General features: G+C 42.7%; 1 protein-coding gene across 1 annotated transcript in view; it reads right to left on the reverse strand.

Moving 5' to 3' along the window:
* Nucleotides 1–19,771, reverse strand: part of TPPP (tubulin polymerization promoting protein) — a 34,478-nt gene extending 14,707 nt beyond the window's left edge. Inside the window, exon 1 of the mRNA XM_081167294.1 lies at nt 19,420–19,771. Within this exon, the coding sequence (XP_081023420.1) occupies nt 19,420–19,730 (311 nt within the window). The 5' untranslated portion in view covers nt 19,731–19,771. The remainder of the gene's footprint in view (nt 1–19,419) is intronic.
* Nucleotides 19,772–24,409: the final 4,638 nt, after the last annotated feature.

A 24,409-nucleotide genomic window follows, 5' to 3' on the forward strand; every position in this document is an offset into this window, starting at 1 on the left:
TGAATGGAACTAGAGAGCCAGTCAGAAACACAAAATGCAAATATAAGCTATTTAAGAAATGTACCACATTGTGAAGAAGAAAAGGGAATACAGGAGAAAAGAGAACAAAAACAGTTATGGTGTAAAGAAAGTCTACACCAAGCTTTGAGGATATAAACTCAGTGATAATGGTCAGTAGTTCTGACCAGAAAATGAAAATCAAGTTGAAAAGCAATACAACAGGACAAAATGAATAAAGCTGTGTAAATAAGAGAAATAGAACTGGGAAATTCTGAAGCTGTGGGGAACATAGATTTTCTCTCCCCCCCCCCCTTTCCCCTGGGGGAAAATTGTCATTTTAAGGGGAAAAAATCTATATATTCAACAGTCACATAAAAAGGTTTAGAGGTTATGGAATATGCTGCTTAGCATATAAAATATCATCCTCTGCACCAAATAATGTGTATGTCTGCATTATGATACATCCATGTATGACACTGTGCTGACACTGGCATATTGGTTAACCCTGTTAATTCTCTCTCTTAATTGGCTAAAAAGAAATATTCTTTATCTGTTTGCAGGGTGCGGGACTAGGTTACCACCATGTTAATCTGCTAAAGGCCTCGTTATGAAGGAAAGTTTTTGCCTGGCGCCTAAAGGCATATAATGAAGATGCCAGGAGAGGCTCCTTGGGGAGAGACAACAAAGAAGGGCCTCAGCTGAAGTTTCTCAACCATCTTGCAGCTAAGAGGTGAACAGGCTACAGCAATACAAGCTATGGGCTGCATTTCTTTGTAACTTATGAAACTGGCTTGGTTGCAACTGCTCTCACAACTGCTCTTTCTTTGCCTGCAAAGGCAAATGACAGAGCCAGGAAACGACATCTGTATTTTGTCTGCCAATCAAGCTGAACAAGAATTCCAGTTCCAAATATGTAAGAGGAGGAAGCAGAGGCTGGCATTAAGGGAGTCAACCTCAAAGCTGCACCCTCCCCCAGCCAAAGCTGTTTGGTTGATAAATCACATTGTTGTGGCAGAAAGGAAAAAGGAACCTAGCTGGCAGTTTGTCCCACCTCCTATAAAAGCCTGCAAACTGCTGTTGTCTTAAATTAAAGGGGCCCTGTGGACACACCAGCATGTTCAAGAGAAACAGTGCTGGAAGGAATCTATCTGGAATATTAACCTCTAACCAAGAAAGGCCAATTTAGAATAACCAAGCAAAGCACTCCAACTAGTATGGAATGTGTTGTCACTCCAAGCAACAAAGAACTGTGATATAAACAGACCACAGAAACATCCCCAAAAGTAAACACAAAGCAGAAAAAATTCTTCAAACCAAAAAGCATCAACAGCTGCTGTTTTCAATAATTTTCTGCTGCTTTATCGACTTACTATTTTGCACATGAGAGTGAAAAATGAACAGGAGAATGACCTGGACTAGTGACTCCACACCAATGGTCCAAGAGTCAGATTTTAAAGCCATCCTTTTTAAAGGTAAAAAAAGAAGAAGTTAAGTCCAGTCAAAGGCAACTATGGGGTGCAGCACCCATCCTGCTTCAGGCAAAGGGAGCAGGCGTTTGTCCACAGACAGCTTTCCGGGTCATGTGGCCAGCATGACTAAACCACTTCTGGCACAACAGAACACCGTGACTTTAGCCAGAGTGCACAGACACGCTGTTACCTTCCCACCACATATCTACATGTTCACCTTCCCGCCTACATATCTACTCGCACTGGTGTGCTTTTGAACTGCCAAGTTAGCAGGAGCTGGGACAGAGCAATAGGAGCTCACGCCGTCGCACAGATTTGAACCGCCGACCTTCCGATCAGCAGGGCCAAGAGGCTCAGTGGTTTCCCCCTTGTTACTCCATCCTTTTTAAACCCCCTTGTTACAGCCTTTACCAAAGGTGTCATGGGCTTTGAAGACGCTCGAACTCAGGATGCAGGGGAGAAACGTGCTAAGAGGAAGTCACGCTTGGCAAACCCTCACCCTGATCAACTCCTGCCCGGAAACCTATGTCCCCAATGTGGAAGGACGTGTGGATCCAGAATTGGCCTCCATGGTCACTTACGGACACACTGTTAAAACCGTGTTCATAGAAGACAACCTTACTGGGCTGTGGTAAAGGTAAAGGGACCTCTGACCATTAGATCCAGTCGTGGCCAACTCTGGGGTTGTGCACTCATCTCGCTTTACTGGCCGAGGGAGCCGGCATACAGCTTCCAGGTCATGTGGCCAACATGACTAAGCCGCTTCTGGCAAACCAGAGCAGCGCACGGAAACGCCGCTTACCTTCCCGCCGGAGCGGTACCTATTTATCTACTTGCACTTTGATGTGCTTTCGAACTGCTAGGTTGGCAGGAGCAGGGACCGAGCAACGGGAGCTCACCCCATCGCGGGGATTCGAACCGCCGACCTTCTGATCGGCAAGTCCTAGGCTCTGTGGTTTAACCCACAGCGCCACCCACGTCCCTTTACTGGGCTATGAGTGATCGTCAAAGAAGAAGTTACTCCATCCTTGTTCCTGAGCAGTCCTGCAGCGAGACTGATTATCTTCCAGGGACAATTAGTCAGGTTATTGTAACATACAGCAGGTATGCTTTTTACAGACAAGGTAGGAGAGAAGAGCAGGTAGATATATCATGCACCTTGAATACAGCTCAGTTTTCATGATCTTACCTCATTCCAACTGCACCCTATTTCCTCATTTACTCGCTCCCTGTATAACACATTCAAACAGGAGTTATATCGGCTTGTTTTGCACATAACACTAAACCAAACTATGGTGATGCATGAACATGTGGGGACTCGTTGTAAAAAAATTGACAAATTCAATTTGCCCCTGGTTGTCATGTCGCCTTGCTACCTGCAGCTAAGCCATGGTTTGGCTTAATGTTACATGCGAACTGGGCCACAGACTAATTAGCCTGGGGACCTATCTTGTTTGTAGTGCTGACAGACTGAAGACCATTTATCCAAGAACATGCAAATGTGTGATACAGCTTTTCCTGGTCTGCATCACTTCAGACCACATATCTGAATGTTTCCCAACTCTCTGCACGTAGAAAACTAATGCACCAGGAAAGGAAAAGGTGCAGCCCAGAAATCTCCCGGACATTTTCTGCATGCCAAGAGGGGGGTGGAGGTTGCGGAGGATCCTGTGACTCTCTCGCCTCAAGTAGTTCAGTTCATGAGAAACTTCCCTTCATTTCGCTCATAAATATAACGTTAAAGGCCCAGTTTATACACAAACAGATCATGTCCAACTCTGTGGCAATTTGCGTAAATTATTGTTTGGGATCAAAGGACAAAGAAGTCAGTTTGGTTCCCATGGGGAGAAAATGTTTAGAGCTTCAATAAACTTCAATGATTTTGCCCCTCAGAAGCCACATTGTTTGGTGTTTAAAAAAGAAGAAGAGGAGGAGGAGAAAAATAATTTGCTGGAGGAACATGAAAGGAATGAAGGAGGAGGGGGAGATGACATGGGGGGGAAGACCTTGACATTCACTTGCAACGCATTTGCTGCTATTAAGGCACCACAGCTGTTTATTAGTAAACATCTGCCAAAATGCACAAACTCGTATTTCATGCTAGGGCTGAGCAATGTCCGGTTTTCAACATCGTGATACAGTGGTACCTCGGGTTAAGAACTTAATTCGTTCCGGAGGTCCGTTCTTAACCTGAAATTGTTCTTAACCTGAAGCACCACTTTAGCTAATGGGGCCTCCTGCTGCTGCGCCGCCGCCGCCGCATGATTTCTGTTCTCATCCTGAAGCAAAGTTCTTAACCCGAGGTAATATTTATGGGTAGGCGGAGTTTGTAACCTGAAGCATATGTAACCTGAAGCGTCTGTAACCCGAGGTACCACTGTATATCACCTGCTAAACGTTTTGATATACCAATATATTACAATGTCTGAAATAAGGATGGATCTATGTAGAACGGGGTAATATCTTGGCAGCTGCTAATATTTAGGAGTCTAAAACTGATAATGTTTTAAATTACCTTTAGCATATTACTACAACTGTAATTTTATAATAGAGATAATTTTAAATTAACACATATTCTCTAAAATTAAAGCTGCAGAAGTAATTAGTAGCACAGATATCAAAGTTATTCTAAGAGGATGTTCCCTAAAACTTTAATTACATTACTAAAGAAGCCAATTCTGTGTCACGCTTTTAGATATTCAAATATAATTCACTATCGAGTTTTAGTTGAATGTGTGTGTATATCCCAGAACACCAGTTATTTGATTGTTTATTTTCTTTTATAAACCAAGCCAAACTAGAAAGAATGGATAAAATTTTACAGAACAAAATAATAGAAGGGAGAAGGAAGACACAAACGCACACAAACATGCAGAAGGGGAGAACGGAGGGAAGAGGCTTAAAGAAGAGGGCAAGGTTTATTTTTATTTTTAAACTCAGAAGTAAATAAGCCCAGTTTATTTTTCACAGGACTAGAGGTTTCCAAGCAAGCCCTGGCTGAGGGCAGCAGCCGTTCAAAGGGCAGGACTGGGCAGCAACATAGGGCTTTTTGCGGGGAGGTGGGGTGGAAAGGGCTTCCTGCTCTTGCGAGGGCCCCAGTGGGGCTCGGGTGTCAGGTGGGCCGTGCCGGCAGAGGGAGCCCAACGGAGGGCGAAAGGGGCTCCAGCAAGAAGTCTAGAGATGCCTCAGACGGCTGGCTCCGACTGTGCATTGTAGATGGATATTGCCTGTTTCTGTTGCATTGTGCCACTAATGGCCCTCCAGATGTGGCCCTCCAGATGTTGCTTGACTGTAACTTCCAGCCAGCACGGTCAGGGATGTTAGGAAATGTATTCCAGCCACAGGCTCCCCATCCTAATCAACCATAGAATCATAGAGTTGGAAGAGACCACAAGGCCCATCGAGTCCAACCCCCTGCCAAGCAGGAAACACCATCAGAGCACTCCTGACATATGGTTGTCAAGCCTCTGCTTAAAGACCTCCAAAGAAGGAGACTCCACCACACTCCTTGGCAGAAAATTCCACTGTCGAACAGCTCTTACTGTCAGGAAGTTCTTCCTAATGTTTAGGTGGAATCTTCTTTCTTGTAGTTTGGATCCATTGCTCCGTGTCCGCTTCTCTGGAGCAGCAGAAAACAACCTTTCTCCCTCCTCTATGTGACATCCTTTTATTAACCAACCATTCTGGAAGTACATGGGGAGGTGGAACACGCTCTCCCCACTTCTGATTCCTGTTAGATATTTCTGCACTCTACAGTATTTCCACCACATACAATATTAGCCTCCTGCTTCTTTCCCAACATGTTTTTGGATAGTTACTATTTCTTCTATTGGTCATTGCTAGAATTAGGTGCCATTTCAACATTACCTTAAAGCAATTTTCTGTTTAGCTTGCATTTAAATGAGAACTGCTTCCAGAGTTTCTCTCAGACTTCTATGGAAATAATATGTCCAACATCTTGAGCTCACTTGCTCAGGCTTGCTCTCATATTTTGGTTTGTATACTCTTAAATTATCCATACTTTCTCCATTTTTGAAATCACTTTCTCAGATGAACGGTTTGCTCTCAGGTACTCTAGTACTGAAAACACTCAAATCATGGTGGAATTTGCAGGTGTGAACATCTTATTTCAGATTCTTCAGTCATGTTATTGTTGTTGTTAGCATAACAATTATTTGATAAAGTTTTTATATCTAAATAGGATGTTCCTAACTGGGAATTTTGTGGCTCACTACTGGCTTGTTGGCTGTTTCCACCCCTTGAGAGGGAGGAAGTGGGGGGGAAAGCTGCTACTGCAGTCCATTCCTGACCCTCTTAACTCTCCCCCACGACACCCTTTCCCCACATTTCTCTGCCACATCCCTTTGTAAGATATGCAGCAGCACGTGAGCTGATGATGGCCAGCTACCATCCGAGTGGCATCCAGCCAGTCTTCCTGCTATGAAGCCATTTCTCAGGCCAGTGGAGGGATTGCTGAAAGCGTCCAAGCCATGCCTCATACGCACTGCCCTGTGGCCTCTTGTGTTTACTGAGAAGTATATCCAAACAACGCAGCATTTCTTTAAACAATATAGTTTCCCACTATTGTTAAGCACAGAGCAAGTCAGCAATTGAACAGGATTAACAACAGCACAATGACCTGCTGTCCTGTTACAAGGCCACTCACTCATCGTTTTCATGTTTCCATTTATTTATTTATATTATTATTATATATTTGTAAGAGAGGCATTATCTTGTGGGACATTAAATTAGGAGTTCTACTGATATTAAATATGAATGAATAAGAAAAAGGCTGTCATTGACTAAAAAAACAATCCATGCACTGATTTCTTTAATTTAATAAGCCTATAATCCTTACAGCTGAGTGTATCAGAATAAAAAAATGAACGTTTGGCTGGTACCACAAATCACTGCAAGGAACAGCACTTTACTGCTATGCTAGATGCCTACCTAGCACAAGCTGATAACCTCCATAAATGGAACAAGCTGGCACTCGTTTCAGCTGAGCAAAAGGCACATTATTCTGTGGAGCAGCAGAAAATTTCAAGCCAGGGGTGTTTACAAACACACATGGGTTTTGTTCTGTTTTCCATTTCTATTTAAGTTTCCGTTGTTTTACCATGTTGTAGGAGCTGCCTGGGGTGGGATATAAATCTCTGAAATAAATATAAAATTTTGAGTTGAGAAGAAAAGAACATGCTGGACCGGGCCAAAGGCCCATCCAGCCCAGTATTTATTTAATTAATTCAATTAATTAATTCCTATACCGCCCTTGGTCCGATCACAGGGCGGTTCTCACAGCGGTAACCAGATGTCCGTGCCCCAGCGCTCTCCTCCCTTGCACCAACAATGGGGGTAGTTCATTTCTGTAAAACCTGGGCAGCTCTTGGTCATCCATGTCAAATGTGAGCGTTCCAAGGAACCTGCTTAAGCCTCTTGTATTCGTCACGCTAACAGTTCCAACATGCCCTTCGAGTTGAAGATGTTGATTCTTGAGCTAGACCCATTATTATTTCCCTGAGCCTCTCCATCAATCTTGCAAATAAGAGCTGCTTTGCACATCACATTTTTTTAAGGTGTACATATCCAAGATGCTTTATGTGTACAACTAAAATATAATATTTGTTTCCAAAAAGCCTCAGTATATTTGTAAACACATTTATTGGAGAGGTACATATTCAGGGAGCCATGAGATATAATACCCCGATGATTGCACACTTTGGGCTGTTTCCTCTGTGAAACAGCAAAGTGCTCCAGAATCCACAAACATTGCTAACCTATAAATATGTCAGATATCACTGGCACACCGAGAGCCTAGAAAAGAATAAAAGAAGAACTGGAATCTTTTCCAGCTTATAAAACCTTTCCTCATTTGCCACAATGAGTAGCAGTTAAAGACACCTCCAATAAGGAGGAAAGGAAAATGAACATTAATTAAAGACTTTCTAAATATATGAATACCTGGGTGGTTTTTGTTTTGGAGTGGGGATGCCAAGTAACTTTTGCAGGGTACCATAGCTGGCATGGCTTTATTGTTAACTAAAGAGAGCAGCATTATTAAGTGAGCCCAGAAAGAACCTAGCATAAACCAGGCCAGCTACATCCTAATCTCGAGCCGGGGCCTAGGAAGAATCTGCAAACAAATAGAAGACAAGTACTCATCCATTCTGAACAGCAAGAAACACCAAGAGAAGCCTCAGACATCTTCTAAAAATAGTGGAGCCATAACAGTGGGACGAACCCACAGGACAGGAACATCTATCAGGCCAGTGAAATTATAACACCCAGAAGATTAAAAATGGAGCGCAGTGAACCAGACCCACAGGATTCTAGCAGGCCTAGATGAGAGAGTTAGTTGCCAATGTCACAATGCAGGGACCTGGAAATTTTAAGAACCATTCTACAAATTGTGCGAAAGGAGGAATCAAAATTCTGGCTGTTCACTTCAGGCTGGCGGGAAGCTGGGGAGAGAAAACAGCATGAAAACCTTTCTTATGTACAAACTAGCATATTAAGGATTACAATAATGCTTCTACCTGGTCTATTAAATTTCTACATGAAGGGTGTACGGACACACGCATGTGTGCTTTAAATTGGGGAAGAATTTTAAAAAAAGTGAAGAAGAAGAAAGAAGAGGAGGAGGAGGAATCTTTATTATGGCCATAGGTCAGCATAAGGTAAAAGTGTGGCAATTAGAGAGCTGCAGCTAATCTTGCACCAAAGAGTTGCCCCGTTGTATCAGGAGACATTCTGTCAAAAGCACCTACATCCATAAGTAAAAGGTAAAGGGACCCCTGACCATTCGGTCCAGTCGCGGCCAACTCTGGGGTTGTGGCGCTCATCTCGCTTTATTGGCCGAGGGAGACAGCATACAGCTTCCAGGTCATGTGGCCAGAATGACTAAGCCACTTCTGGCGAACCAGAGCAGCGCACGGAAACGCCGTTTACCTTCCCACCGGAGTGGTACCTATTTATCTACTCGCACTTTTTGGGGTGCTTTCGAACTGCTAGGTTGGCAGGAGCAGGGACCGAGCAACGGGAGCTCACTCTGTCGCGGGGATTCAAACTGCTGACCTTCTGATCGGTGAGTCCTAGGCTCTGTGGTTTAACCCACAGCGCCACCCGGATCCCTACTTCCATAAGTAGCACATGCTAAATAGTCAATAAAACAACTGTAGAAGTTGGGCGTACAAATACTCATTCTCTCAATTATGATAGACCAGCATAAGATAAAAACACATAAAGCACATACATAAAGGGTTGTTCAGATCAAACTGGCATCTTTCCTGTCATTTGTTCCTGCAATAAAGTAAATTATTAATTGACTCCATCCCCCGAGGCAGGAACAAACAAAAATAATGTGAGAGTAAAGCTTGTTTATTAAAGGTGCCAAGAGACCTGTGGCCGGCAAAAACCACTTCTAGAAACATTAGGGTAGCAAGCTGGTGTTGCTCTGAAACTTGTAGTTGCCCATGTGAGAGACCCACACATTTTATAAATAAGTAGTTTATAACAAAAGGCAGCACATGTCCCAGAACAAAGTCCTCACAAGGAACTTGAGCCTCTAAAACAGCTTCACTGAAACTTCCTGTCCCTCAGGGAAGTAGAGAATGTGAAACAACATTTTTTTACAAACCAAATGGTTTCTCTAGAGAAAAACAATATTCAACACTGAAAGTTGCGTAAGTTTTTGTTGGGTTTTTTTTAAACAACACCATATGAACAAGCCCTCAAATATTACCAGTGCATTGTAGTGTGAAAATCACCTTGCCCATAAAAAGTTAGGCAATGGTGTTGATATTCAGATCCTCAAGCTTTTGTTTCCAGGCAAATGCTGTGATGGAAACAGGGAACTTAATCTAACTCAGGTGTCCTGGCTAAATTCAGTTTATGCCATTGTTGTATTCAGCCTCTTCATTTTCCCACTGAGGAAAAGTGCAGCCATGCTTCCTTCACTTCCTATATTAATCTCCTGTTTAGCAACCTAAAAATGTAAACAGATGCTACAATTCACCTCGGCACTGGTCGCTATGGTGATTTTTCTACAGTTGTTCTGCAGGGGAGTGTTTTGCAGGAAACATGATTATAATTAAAGAGCTCTTTAAAAAAAAAAAAAAAATCATGTCCTTGTGAGCTTCACCTCACCCAACCCCACATAGTTATTCTTTGGGAAGTCCAAACAGAGACAAAAACAAAGAGAGCTTCCAGCATTCACTGGTGTCCACAGCTGGAGGTCAGGGAAATAGGATACTGTATTTGAAAATGAGTGACACCCTGGTCTCCAATGGGTCTTGAAGTGGTGCTCTAGGGTAGGGATGGTCCATCTGTGGACCTCCAAGATCATTGGATTGCCAGCAACCCTGGTCAGTCTGGCCAATGGTGGACCCCAGGCACAATTATTGCCTAGGCAAACCAGCACCCAGCAGAAAGAAGAGAGCAACAGGGGATTACGGTCTGATCTATGGGCTACTTCTGGATATCTTACATATGAGGACCTGGGTTTCACAAAATTGCCCAACAAGTAGAAATGGCAAAAATTGGACAATATTTTAGAGGTGTCCTATTTACTATTCTACTTTCTCAGAATAGGCCTTAGTGCGTAAAACTAAGTTTCTGTGCTACGTACATGGTTTTAGAAGTTAAAATCTCGTTCCCACATCACTACAACTTTCAAATGGGATAAGTAAAATACCAAGAGATGAAAAAGGGCAAGAGGTGCAGGCTTGCATTTCCTACCCCTTCTGGAGTTAAAAACAAAATAAAATCCTAGATATTAACCACATCATTGAAGTCAACGTGAAAACTCAAAAGAGGAATGGTTTCATGTAACATCAACTTCGGCTCCTTTAGCAATACAAGTCTCCCTTTATCTATATATAGTACATAAATTTCACACCAATTATCGTCTCTGTCAAAGCATGCAAAGACTGTTTTTTGATGGCAGTCCATTCTGTAACAAGATGCAATTAATAAGTTGCACTGTACTCTTTTGGCCCAGATCCCTTGCTACCTCTTTTAATCATGTCCCAAGCAGCTCCAAGTGCTCAGTTCATCTGTTGCTTGGTTAGCATTTAACAAGCCAATGTTTCCATTCTTGTGCCGTAACTCTACTCTCAAGATTTCTGTTTGCCTGGCATGTAGCTGTTGCAGCCTAGCATCATGATTAATGGATACTCTCTCTGCAGTTGAAAGCAGCCTTCAGGTCAACCTGTATCCACAACACAGCGTCACATTTGCTGAGCAAATGTTACACGAGTAGAAGCAATTTTGATGTGCTGGTTTGAACAACTCATGCTCCCTTACCCCCCCACTGAAATATGCTGCAAAATAAGAAGCACATCACAAACCAATTCACCTCACTTTACCACATAATAACGACAGCAGTGCAAATAAATAAAACTGGCCATCACTGATACAAAAAACCCAGTATAATGTGCAACCCCCATGATATTCTGAGCAAAGCTCTTTGGAAGCCTCCCAAATTAGTCCCCCAAAGTTGGTAACATACAAGGTGTTGTTGTTTTTTTAACTAGCCAGCTTGTCCACACATACATCTTTGTCATCTGCAAACTAAAAGCAAAAGATTAAAAAGTCCCACCCCAATTATACTTGTCACAGTAGAGTGACTACGAGCACATAGCTCTGTCATGACTCTTATTTTCAGGGTCATGGGTTTGAACCCCACGTTGGACAAATGATTCCTGTGTTGGACTAGAATGGCCCTTGTGATCCTTTCTGTCCAAGAACTAATGTTGTGAGCCAACAAACGGATCTCCCAAAATGAGTGCAGTTCTTCAGAATCATCCACAAAATAGTGTGGAAGAAAATTTATCAAAAAAGTGAGGGAAGCCTACCGATTCCAGGGCACAGCCAGCCTTTTAGCAAAGGATTCAGTACACTGGGTGAAGGTTGGCTGGCTTCTTTTTATTAATTCTCCTATAAATTTTGTATTTACGCGCTTCTTTATGTTGCACTTCCTTTGCTGGACCACAGCATCAGAACCTGCTGTCATCACATGTGGAAGTCCAGGCAGTTTGTTTTCCAGCAACAAAATTTGGGGCTGACTGCAGTCTTGGTTGCTAATGACCCTCTCCTGGAACTGGCAAAAATGCCAGTCGGGGAAATTTTTCCTTGGCGTCCCCATGCTCAAGCGCTCCAAATGTGTTTGAAAACTGGCATTGGACTAGTTCTCTATATACCTGGTTTCAGCAGGGAAAACCAATCGCAAATTGACCAGCCTGCTTTCTGCTTTCAGGCATTCAGATCATCCAGGCCTGATTTATATGCACATGAAACAGCTTTGGATAGCATGAACAGCTGCATCGCAGACATTCCCGGATTCAGGTCAACATTCATCAGTATCCCAGACACAGCCCAGGAGAGAATATAGACCCTATAAAAGACAGTCCACTTAGTATCTGGCACAAAAGGCAAACTCTCTCTCTCTCTCTCTCTCTCTCGAGAGAGAGAGAGAGAGAGAGAGAGAGAGAAGAACTGTGTTCTTCTCATCTATCTATTTACTGTATAGCCCAAGGTTAGAATACAAAAGAAATTCTCATGCTGTGCAGGTGCCAACTATATGGAGGCAGTATGCGATCACCCAGGATCTCCAGGATTAAAACTAGGGATATAGGCTTTAAATTGATCAGCTGGGAGGTGGGTATTTTAGCACCACTTTAATACAGAAATAAAAATAAATAAATATTATAAATAGCCATTCCTTAACATGAGAACTTTCCTGACGGGTCAAATCAAAGACACAGATACTTGAGAATTCTGTTTCCAAGAGCTGCTGACCAGATACTCTTGGAAGGTTGACAAGCAGGATGGAAAAGAGATTAGTAGATTCTGGGGACAAACTAGAGAGCGACCACCCAGAGATATGGTGCCTCTGAACCTGGAGGTTCCATTTACAGTGGTGCCTCGCAAGACAAAAAGAATCCATTCTGTGATTCTCTTCGTCTAGCGGTTTTTTCGTCTTGCGAAGCAAGCCCATTGACGGATTAGCGGATTAGCGCTATTAGTGGCTTATCTGCTGATCGGATCAGCTGATAAGCAGCTTAGCAGCTTAGAAAAGGGGGGAAAGGGGGAAAAAACCAGCAGGAGCTCGCAAGACATTGTCGTCTTGCGAAGCAAGCCCATAGGAAATTCGTTTTGTGAAGCACCTCCAAAACGGAAAACTCTTTCGTCTAGCGAGTTTTCCGTCTTGCGAGGCATTCGTCTTGTGGGGCACCACTGTACCTATCATGGCAAATCGCTTTTGAGAGACGTCACACCCATTGATTTGTCTAACAGCTTTTGAAAGATCTCACCGCACTGTGTAGTGGTCAAGTTTTATTGCCAATTTGCAAGCTTGAGACTGTTCATTTGCCATTTACGGGTGTGAGTGCCTGTGGAATTGTAGCAACTGAATAGCAATTTGCAATTTTAGCGACTGTACGATAACTTTTGCGGGCTTGCAAGATCAAAGACTTAAATTGGCTCAGAGTTACAATTCTACCAACCGCAGCAATTTTCAGCCTGTGACCCAATTTTAAGGGAACGGCTTATATTCGGGTATTGCCTTTTTTCTACCCCCCCCCCCTGAATTTTAAAGGTGTGACTTATTTGTGGGTGCGGCTTATATTCAGGCCAGTACGGTACTTCTGTTTTCTGGCCCAAGACAGTTTGGTACCTGAGGCAAACCACAAAATGGTGCCAGGGAAGAAGAGGGGAGTTAAGAGCTATATAAGGACAAGGTGGAAAATAAAGACGAACATCGGGAACGGGGGTGGGAGTGCGCCACAAGTGTCACTGCCACCATGACAGAAGCTGAGGCCAGATCTGTCGCCCTGAGGTTCCTGCCACCTGAGGCGGTTGCCTCACCTTGCTTCACAAGTGGGCCGGCCCTGCCAAAAAGGTATAACTATGGCAAGATCCGATTTTCTCAGGAAGAACCACATCTGGCGCAAAAACCGCAGTTATTGAAATGCCCTTCAGGCCATTTGGGCTTCTAAAATTACCCCCAATCTCAGACCAGATCTTTCAGGGATATGATTATTATTTATTAGGTTTGTATACCCCCCTTCATCTGAAGATCACAGGGTGGCAAAATGAGAACTCAAAATACATAGTAAAAAGACCAAAACAAAAAACAAACCTATAGCCCCAACACATTAAAAAGGTATAGTGCAACTTCATCCAAAGCTTTTCTCATGCTTCCTTAAAACTGCATTTCTACTAAGATTTTGATTATCTGTTTAATGATCAATTGATTTGAAAGCCAGGTGACTGATCACCAAAAACATTGTTAGCACATCTTTTCAAGAGCTGACAGTGTGTGTCATTTAGCCACAAGAAGGGCTCACCCTATTAGATGAAGCATTTACAGAGCTTCCAGAGATCATAAGGAAGCAATCAACCAGTACAGCTTTCCTCCAACAACTAATTTCATAAAGGTCTTGTTTTAAAGGAATGGTAAGTGTGAAATGATCACCCCTTTGAAGTTTTAAGCAACAAGATAGAAGGAGGGCAGAAGAGGCTTCCTTGCCTAAAATCCACCTACCCAGATGTCAGGGACAACAGCTACATCTGGCTTACTTGATTTGCTGTGGCTACTTGCATGATGCAGACATGCCTGCCTCTCACATGAGAGACCCGTGTGACCTGTGCAGTGGGAACCAGGCTACAGCAGCTGGCAATTGGAACTTGTGTTGTTGACAACATGGGTGGAAATTTTCACAAGTGGAGACACAGTGTGCCATAGGAGCACTCCATGGAAAACCAAGAACTACTTCTCCCCCCCCAAAAAAAGCCCCAGTATTTATTCTTTTGATGGGTTCTTTCCCCCAATTATCTAATTTGGGGTGTGAAGAGACCTAAGTGTATTTATAGTGTCTCTTTATGTTAACATTAATGTTGCTCGCAATCTGGTACAGAAACCCACATTTAAAAGGTAACACTTGGTAACATCAGAGAAAAACACATATACAAACAAATGTTTCTATGGAGACATCTTTCTAAATAAATGCTCACAAGAGATCCAGGGCATGATGTCATTCAGGCCTCCTGTGGCCATAGCAACATGCCAGTATGCGCAGCAATATTTGGATTTTTTTCTGTCAAGGAATGGCATCAAATGAGCAACTTTATGGCCATATTTTTCAGTGGCATCCACCATGGCTGTGGCTTTGAAAATAAAAAAAAGTATTTATACAGGAGGCTATTTGATTACTACAACCAGCCAGGCAACATGACTTATGGCATATCTGCAGTATCAAATTCCCGCAAACAGTTGCTGACCCCGATAAAAAGGAAAATTTATATGCCCAAAGCAATATGTCATAGGCTCCTCATATCTATTCTTAGAAGATTTTGGCTCCTCCCTCCCCTATCAGGATATAAAATACACACATGGTCAGTTTCAGTGTATTATCAGGAGTGCACAGCTGAGTCAAGGAAAGCCGAGGATTGTATCCTATGCAAGTCCTACTTAGAGTAAACCCATTGAAATTTATAGCCACAATTAATTCACCTCCATTAATGTCAATGGGTTTACTCTGAGTAAAGCTTGGTTGGCAACCTGCATGACGTTTTCCATACATTTGTGTCTGTACATATTTTGTTTTGCAAAATCTGTATCACATTTTGCTGGTTATGGGATGGAAAGAACCATGCAAAACCCTGAAGCCAGTGCCCTCCAGATGTGCAGAGTCATCTTGCTTCTGAGAGCAGCAAATATTGGTCAAATGTTCATCACTGCAACCTTAGGGACTAGAAACTTATATTATTTTTAAGGAAAGCTTAGTTTCTTAGGATGCCTAGTTCTCTGTCTAGTACCAAATTCATTGTTTGCACAATCAAAATAGCAATGAAGTCTGCAATCATAAGCACATTTATCAGGGAACAAGGAGGACTTACTGTTATGGAAGATTTAGAGGACACACCAGTGAGGAAGCTAAACAAGAACTTTGTTGTCTCTCTTAAACAAGAACAGTAACAGGAAACTCCTAGCTCCACCCTGACACAACTATTTATTGATACTGTCTACACACTTGTTTCTGAGTAACAGGATTGCGCTGGGCATAAAGGGTTAGAATACCTTGGGTGGCCCTCTCTTCTCCTGCACAGGTGTTCTCATTCAGCATCACACAACATCACAAATCACCTGTAATCTGCTGTGCATCACCTTGTTATCCTCTTCTCCTTGCTATTCCTTGATAACTATTTTTTAAAAAAACAGTCAGATTCTGCCTATTTCTCCTTCCACAGAGTAAAACCAGAAAACCCAAACTGAGGTTTTATTGACTGTGTTGCTTTAAGAGAGGGGAAATGATGGAAGCATATACTGTGTTATCTTACAATGGATGGGTGAAGTTGGTTAATGGGGCACTAATGGTGTAATATTAAAATATGTGACCTCAATCTGTTGATCGCTACAGACGGCTATTTTAACACTTTTTTGAGACTGCTTAATCCAGGCTGCTGACATCTGTTAAACGGAGGATGGCAACATAATCCAACTATTTACTACACACTGGATGACAAGAAGAAGGGCAGGAGTAAACCAAAAAATAACCTTTTCAGCGAATCATATGCACCAGCTGTTACTAGGCTGCGCCATTTTACACTGTAGGTATATCTGAATATTTGTTCACATATAAAAGGGCTCTGCAGATAGAAAACTAGCATGTCAGGATAGAGACTGGGCCAGAACCCACCCACCCCCTCTTGACAGGCTAGTTTTCAATGTGCAGTGATTTTTTCCCATGGGAGGAGCATTTAAGCATGTGATTCTCTCCCCATATAAGGAGTAACTACAATAGGAGAGGAAGGAGACTCATGCAAATTCATAGTTTCAACATCTAGTTAATATATATTCTTTGTGGTTTTTTTTTCCAAAATGGTGGGAAATTACAGGAAAATGCATTATTCAGGAGATATGGTATGGTGTCTGGTCTGTGGTACAGAAGTTCCAGCTTCTGTACCACCTTGGAGCTGGATGGCTGATAGTGACAGACTGAACTCAAGTCCCAGATTTGCCTCTTCACTGCACTAACACATTGAGCCTATGCAACTGAAGCCACTCTTTCCATGCTGCAGGCACCTAACTGGTAATAACCACCATCCACATATAATGGTGAGGTGGGAAAGATCTTGATGGCCATCTAGTGATTCCAGCCCAGCCCCCTGCTTTAGTACAGGACAGCCGCAGGTGAAACATTCCTCCTTACTCCTCTCCCACACAGGGATGGGAATAGTTTTGAAACAAAAATCCTGTCCAGTAAGTTAATACTCTTCCATAGTGCAGAATCAGCAAAAGAGAGAAAAAGAGTGTCTTCCTTTTAAATAGTTTTTGAGCTTATGGCACAGATAGGATTCACGCTTTGGACTTAATAGGTTGCTGAAATGAATTGTAACTATTTGCAAACTTAGTTAACTACAAGCCAAACTATGGAAGGGCTGAGGTCCAAGCAGAGTAGTTCTGCATAACACTGCGGTGTTGGTTTGTGTCACTAGCAGTTAGTAAAAACACGTGCCTTTTAAGTAATTAGGTAAGCCAATAGATATATAAAGGATTCCAAACAACTGCATATAATTTATATAAGCAGCAAGCATTTATCTTAATAAACCCCTCATTGCAATCCTGATCTCCATCATATTATCATCTTTAACAGGCTAAGGGGGAAAAACATAAGGGTATACAGAGCCTGAAACAAATTCCATGACAAGGTTTGAGACTTGAAACAGTGTTTTCCTTGCAGCAAGGAGTTCCCTAATTCAGCTTTCCTCGAGTGAAATACAGGCATTAGTTCTGAGAGGGAATATGACTCAGCTTTCCATTTTCAGAAGTATATGCTGTTGCAAGACCACACTGGTTCATACTGAGCATGTGTGAGAATTTTCTTACTGCCTGCATAGAGTAACATTTGCCAGGAAAGTACCTTTTAAATAAAAACTACAAATATGTTATACTGCTACTAGGTAACAGCACATACCAAATGTTCCCCTTTGACCTTACGAAACATTTCCCCAAAAGACCCAGTAAAAACACAGACATTTTCTCCCTAGTCCACCTCAGCAAACTCTATGGGCAGAAATGGACACCACCCGTCAAAATGCCAGAATCACTCATCAAACATTCAGCTAATTCAGAATAAGTCATTTCCTACCCGAGTTTGGCATGGACCATTCTCAACCCGCCTCTCCTACACTGCCAAGTTTCAACCCAAGGAACTATTTCCTAACCATAACCCGAAGAACCTACTGCCCCCCAATTTCTTATTATAATGGCAAAATGGGATTCAGGCAACTCATTCCTAGCACAGAGCCAGGGCAGAACAGTCCATTTTGTTATCTCATTCTCCTTTATAGGAAGTTGCTTTACAGCTGGTCAGAACACTGGTCAGTGCTGGAACTTGCCACGAGTACCTCCCTTCTTTCTCTTAGAATGGCAATGGCGCCTACTTGAGAGGTGCCAGAACTGAGTTCCAGTTGGGGGGGGGGGAGCCCTGCCACTGGTCCATCTTCTCTGGCTGGCAGCAGCAGCCTCTTCAGAGGTTCTTTCACCTTCCACCTGGAAACATGCCAGGAATTGAACCCAATACCAGCTGCCTGCTCAGCAACTGCTCTGCTGCTAAGCTACGTCCCCCAACCTACTCCCATCGAGGTCCTGTCCAAAGTCAGGCCTGCTTAGCTTCAGCTTAGCTCAGCTTCAGCTAGGTTGCTCCATCAAGCACCTTCAGACTGTAGCCAGGCCTTGTCTTCAAGTAGCACATTCAGAAGAAGGGAAGGGCGGCGGTTGGGCTCCCCTTGGCCTTCCTTCTGCAGGGCATCAGGTAGCCAGGCACTCGCTATCTCTCCTTTTCTTTTTAAGAAAGGTAACAATATTCAGCAAAAGCCAGACTCCAAAACATTTCAGAAGTGTACATACCAGGCACCATACATATAATCTGCAAAACAGTTTTTCTCACACAAATATCTAGTGCACAGTAATTGTCCCAGAATAAAAATAGTATTAGAGAGCTTTTCAGAAGTGAAGCTAATATTGACCAATATACAAGGTTAGATGTTTTTAGTCTCGTTGAAATTAATATTTTTTTAAAAGTTCTAAGTAAAATTCAAGATATTACTATTAGTATATAAAGCCTTTAAGTTGACTTGAAGGACTGCCTTACCCTGTATGCACCCGCTCAACTGCTTCTATCTGCAGAACTGACATTTTTACAACTGCCACATAATGCTTGTTCCTCACTTGCAAGGAACTGATGCTTTAGTGTAGCAGCACCTACACTTCGGAGAATTATTTTTGGCACCTCTTAAAAGCATTTTTAAAGACAAGTCTATCCAGACAAATAATTTTAACTTTGTGCATTTGTTTTAAAACTACTGATTTTATTTATATTTTAATAAATGTTATGCCAACTTGGTGTTAATGCTTGATTTCATTGGTCTTTTAATCAATAATTTAATATGTTTTTATGCTTTGATGTTATTAATTAAAACAGTACATACATTTTGTCAATTAAAATATACTTAATTTTCTTAAGGCCATTAATTTCAATGTGTCGACTCTTGAGTATGACTGTTGGCTATCACTCAATCTATTTTAGCCTGGAATGTGTAACCTGTGAATGCTAATTAGTATAGAAAAAGAAACTCAGGTGTGCAATCTAAACTTGTAAAGCATGGCGAGCTCACCTGGTGCTCTCCAGATACTGCTGGACTATAAGTTCCATCACCTGTGATCACTGCCCATGCTAGCTGGGGCTGCAGAGAGCTGAAGTCCAACAATATCTGAGGATACCATGGTGTTCCCCTCGTTTTACAGAACTTAAAAACAATGTTTATGATGTAACTGGGGTATATGTAACCATCATATTCCACCTATTATTACTCACAAATAGACTCAGCAATACAAATATCGGGGGGGGGGGGAGATGTAAGGTGAAGAAGCAGAGGGAGAAATTACTTGATCTTGCTGAAGACGATGTCAACATCGGTGAGAGTCACGTTCTTGCTATCAATCACGTGGCAATCCTTACACAACTTGGACCAGTTTTTCCCATGCATCTCTCTCCCCGTGGCTCTCGTATCCCCATGGATAGCAAATTTTCTGAAAGCCTCTTCAAGAGCACTTAGTTCTGGCCCACTGGCCCCGTCGTGGGAGCTGTTTGAGTCGCAGGATAACCTTTTGGCTGCTTTTTCTTTTGCGGAATCTGCAGGAGACCTTGGAGGTGTTTTGTTCACATGCTTGGTGAGTTTACTTGTGTTGTCAGCCATTGTGCTAAAGAGAAGATGGAGAAGAGGAAGTTGATTCTTTGTAGGCCACTGCTTGCATTAAAACAAAAACCAGACCACATCTAAACAAAACTGCCCTGCTTTTGGCCTTTTCAGAAAATAAACCAATATGCAATTTTTTGTTCTGTTTCTCTTAAACTGCTCTCACAACTGAAAAGTATTAATTCCAAAACAGATGTTCAACGTCAGGTGAGGGATGGCTTGTTGGCATGAGTGAATGAGGCCCAGTCTACATATGCTGCAGTCTGAGGTAGTAGAGTGGCCTGCGCCATTTCAGGATGCCAGTAAAGAAGGACATTATTGCATACTTCCCTGTGTAAAAACTGTCAGGCAGAAGAAAACCAGCATGTCAAGCGTAAAATGTCCTAAACTAAGCCGCTCCCTACTCGGCTAGTCTTCTACTTCCAGAGCTGCTGCCACCCCCACAATGTTCTCTTAGCCTCTTTTTATTAACAGCAGCACAAATGGAGATAGCCAGATGCTGGCGAACTGGGACTGGTCTCTATGGCAGACCTTGGCCTCTCAAATTTCAGAGGCACCCTGTGCAGCCCCCAAATCTGGTTTCCCTGTTCCGCCTCCCATTGGAGCAATAGTGGTGGAGCCTCCTTCGGCGCTTCAGAAGCACCATGCCCAGTACAACCACACCCGTCACACTCCCACGAGCCGCTTGCGCTGGTCTCAGCATGGGCTCTGGTATGCCAGAGTGTGGTCCATAGCATTGGCTGAGAAGCTGGCATGACAAGTTGGAGCAGCCAGAGGCAAGCGTAATCCATTTTCTTTCTACAGCACATGGCAAATGCTTATTGAATACGGTAATTATTTGGACTGTGGCAGGAAACCATGCACTACCCATGAAAAAATATGGTGTGACCTTTTAGAATAATCAAATGGAACTTTATTATCCAGCATAACACAAATCTGTAAAAAGACCAGGTCAAGTTGTTCGTTGTATATTGTTGGAACAGCTGTTTTCTCAAATGTACTTAATGTAATCTGAAAAATAACAACATAAAAAAGGCATGCACACCCTGGCTAAAATCTTCATTCCTACTTTATTTGGCCAGATATGTAGACCAGGCCTCAGCCTTCAGAGACCTAACACCATGGACAGAACTCTCATGGACAGAAAGCTCAAGCAAGGAGAGATCAAGCAAAGTATGTATGTGTGAGTGTCAAGCCTAAGGTGGCATTTAGGGTGAATTTTGAACATCATTAGCAGTTTGGGGAAAACGATTCAGATTTTTAACAATTTCAATAGTTCCTTTCAAGGGAATTGTTATTCTACTTCTGTAAGCCCAAGCAAACAGTCTTAAGTAGGCACCTGCACCAGGTGAGGCCGTGTGAGCAGCAGTATATGGGGGGAAAGTGCAGGATAGGGGCCCGTGCAAAGGCCCATGAGGCAGATGAACAGAAGGGAGGGGGAAGCCCTGTTCCGTCTCCCAGTTTGCTCCATGGGGTCTCATCCTGTACACTCCAAATACAGGGGGGAAGCTATGGATGACACAGCAGCCTTTCCCAGACAAGCAGGAACAGCAAAAGCAGCAGAATGAGAAGGAGGAGGAGGCAGTGAGAGCCACCCATACAAGTGACAGTGGCACTGAATGACTCTGGGGAGGCAGTCATGCCAGCTGTCCAAACCACAAAATCTGTTTACAAGAAATGTATTTTTTTATATAAAAAAAGGAATTTTTTTTGGATCAAATTATTCATACCAGTATCTGAGCAACAGTAAGATCACCATCAGCTTGTTATTCTTTTTTAAGATAGCCTGGAAAATAAATCCACAGGCATTACTAGCCCATTAAAAACACTTCACTGCCCAAGAAACCATAGGGGAGATGAAGGCAAGATTCAGCAATCTGACCACTGTCTCAAACTGGTTATGTTACAAGCAGATGTTCTCAAGCAAGCTCTATCCTACAAATTCTATTCAGGAACCTAAGAAGGTTGTAGAACAGTCAAGAATATGTGCACTTTGCCCTCACTTAATTCATTTTTCTGAAAATACAGATCAAGGTCCTGGCAATGGCCTGTCATGTTCATAACATGGCACTGGAACAGTCTGCCAATTTCTCCCTAAGCATTCACCAGCCCACACTTTCATAAAGCATCACTAGTTTTGACAATGCCAGCACTGAAGGAGTGGGGTGGGAAAGTGTGTTATGTACAGCATGTACTTTGATCTTTTTGAACAACAAGAAGTTTAAGTGGTCCACCGACATCCTCAGAAAATTTCAAAAACTGTAGGTGCTACTATCCTGGGTACACATCCCAGGGAGTACACCATGCAAAACTCAGCAGGACTTACATCTGAGTAAGGGTTACTCTGTGAGTGTCTCCCAGCATTAGAACAATTATGATCTTCAGGTAAAGCACCATCATGCAATCTGCCCTGCTAAGCAGGGGTCAGTTTTACGAGGTGAGCCACACAACATCCCCACCTGCTTTGGAAACCCCTCCCCAAAACTCTAGCCACTTTGAAAGTGGCTATTCTGAGCTACTCTTCCCTCCTTTATATCTGGCAAGCAAGAAAAATGTATGTGCACCTACTGCAAATATTCCACATGGCTTTTAAAATTTCAGTATGTTTATAGGGTTGGTGTATTTTTCTAGTCTCTGTACCTTATCAACCACAATTACCATATTTTTCCGTGTATAAGACGCGCACTGTTTTGGGGGTCTCCAAATAAAGAAAATGGGGGGAGATTGTATCCATGTATAAGACGACCCCCAATTTTAAACATATTTTTAAAAGAAAAACACCCTAGTCTTATACACAGAAAAATATGGTAGTTATCACTCTTCTTCCCACAAACTCCCGGAAGTTGCTCTAATTCACCTCTCTGCTCTAATAATGTATGGTGTACTGCTGATTCACCATAGCTGCTATTTCTGCCAGGAGCTTTTCATCCTAGAAATTATCACCCATGGAAGATTCTGTCTCCCCAATGCCATGACACTTGCTTTTAAATTTTGTTGCCATCATCTTTGCTAGCACAACCAGCAACGGAAGTAATCCTGATGCTCAACAGTATGGGTTTCCTGGTGCCCTCTCCCACCTAAAACCTCCCAAAGCATTCTGCCCAAGAAGAAGACATTCAGATGACACGTCTGATGACACCTGTCAAGTGACAGGCTTCCATTTTAGACAGAGCAGACATAGCATAGCCAGGAGTACAATGGAAGTCTTGTTTTCAGCATAGACAGGCACAGAGGACAACCAGTCCATCAACAGTTCAACTACAGAGATCATGTCAGGACAGATAAGGGTGGAAGTGGGTAACGGCCGGGTAAGGATAGTGGTTGTACAATTTATTCCAGTCACTGTACAACAGATACTTGTTCCAGCCAGGGTTCATCAAGCACAATGTATGTAAATTGCTTAGACTGCAGCAATTTAGGGTCACACAATTTTCTCCCCAGTATTACTCAACTGACAAGAATTGCAAACCTTTGCAAGTGAAATAGTTCATATATAAAGATTTTAATTTCCACTTTCTGTCAGCCAAGGTCCTCAAAGTGCCTCACAACATTAGATAAAAAGAAGCACAATAAAACACAAATAAAAACTGCCAAGAAGAAGCGAACGATGCAGCTGGAAGGACACTATATATCATAAAACAGGATCCTATATATGCTAATAGCAAACACATTCTCTGAGTGTGGATCCTTATGTAGCTAAGAAAGAGACCAGGTGGCTCCAAGGTTTGAAGAAGTACAAAAGTTTTTGGGGTAACCTAAGGCGGCAAAAGCAAAAAAAAACCCAGCAACCCAACGAGGGCTGAGCCTGGAGAAGAGGAGGTTAAGGGGTGATATGATAGCCATGTTCAAATATATAAAAGGATGTCACATAGAGGAGGGAGAAAGGTTGTTTTCTGCTGCTCCAGAGAAGCGGACACGGAGCAATGGATCCAAACTACAAGAAAGAAGATTCCACCTAAACATTAGGAAGAACTTCCTGACAGTAAGAGCTGTTTGACAGTGGAATTTGCTGCCAAGGAGTGTGGTGGAGTCTCCTACTTTGGAGGTCTTTAAGCAGAGGCTTGACAACCATATGTCAGGAGTGCTCTGATGGCGTTTCCTGCTTGGCAGGGGGTTGGACTCAATGGCCCTTGTGGTCTCTTCCAACTCTATGATTCTATGCTTTGGCCACAAAACACAGAAAAAAGGGTATCCTGGAAAAGAACAGGAGAGTCAGGAAACCTTGAACAGAAACACTCCACACACCAATATTTGTTACAAATCCCATGTTTAAAACTAATATTCAGTTGAAATCTTAAAAGGCCTGGTAGAAAATAAATGCATTTAATGTCTCTCTTAAAGCACTAATTGAATCAACCAGGAAATCTACTTTGGGGAAAGAATTCGCTAGAAGGGGAGCCGCCTCCAAACTAAGTTTGTTTCTGGAACAGGTCAACTGTGCCTCAGATGCTATAATTTAGCACCAAACCTATAATCCCATTCTGTGGTCACAACTCACTAGTGTGCTCCTCATAGATAGTTCCTGACAAGGCCACATTGCTGCATTTGAGGCCAGCTGAAGTTTCTGAACTGTCATCCTCAATGTCAGTCTGCAATAGTCAAGAACCTATCAGGAAATGCGCAATAAAGGAAAGTTCCATTTCAGACATCTATCAGAATAAGAGCTACACCCTGATTTG

The sequence above is a fragment of the Podarcis bocagei genome (genome assembly GCF_964188305.1).
Source record: "Podarcis bocagei genome assembly, chromosome: 13".
Classification (NCBI taxonomy): domain Eukaryota; kingdom Metazoa; phylum Chordata; class Lepidosauria; order Squamata; family Lacertidae; genus Podarcis; species Podarcis bocagei.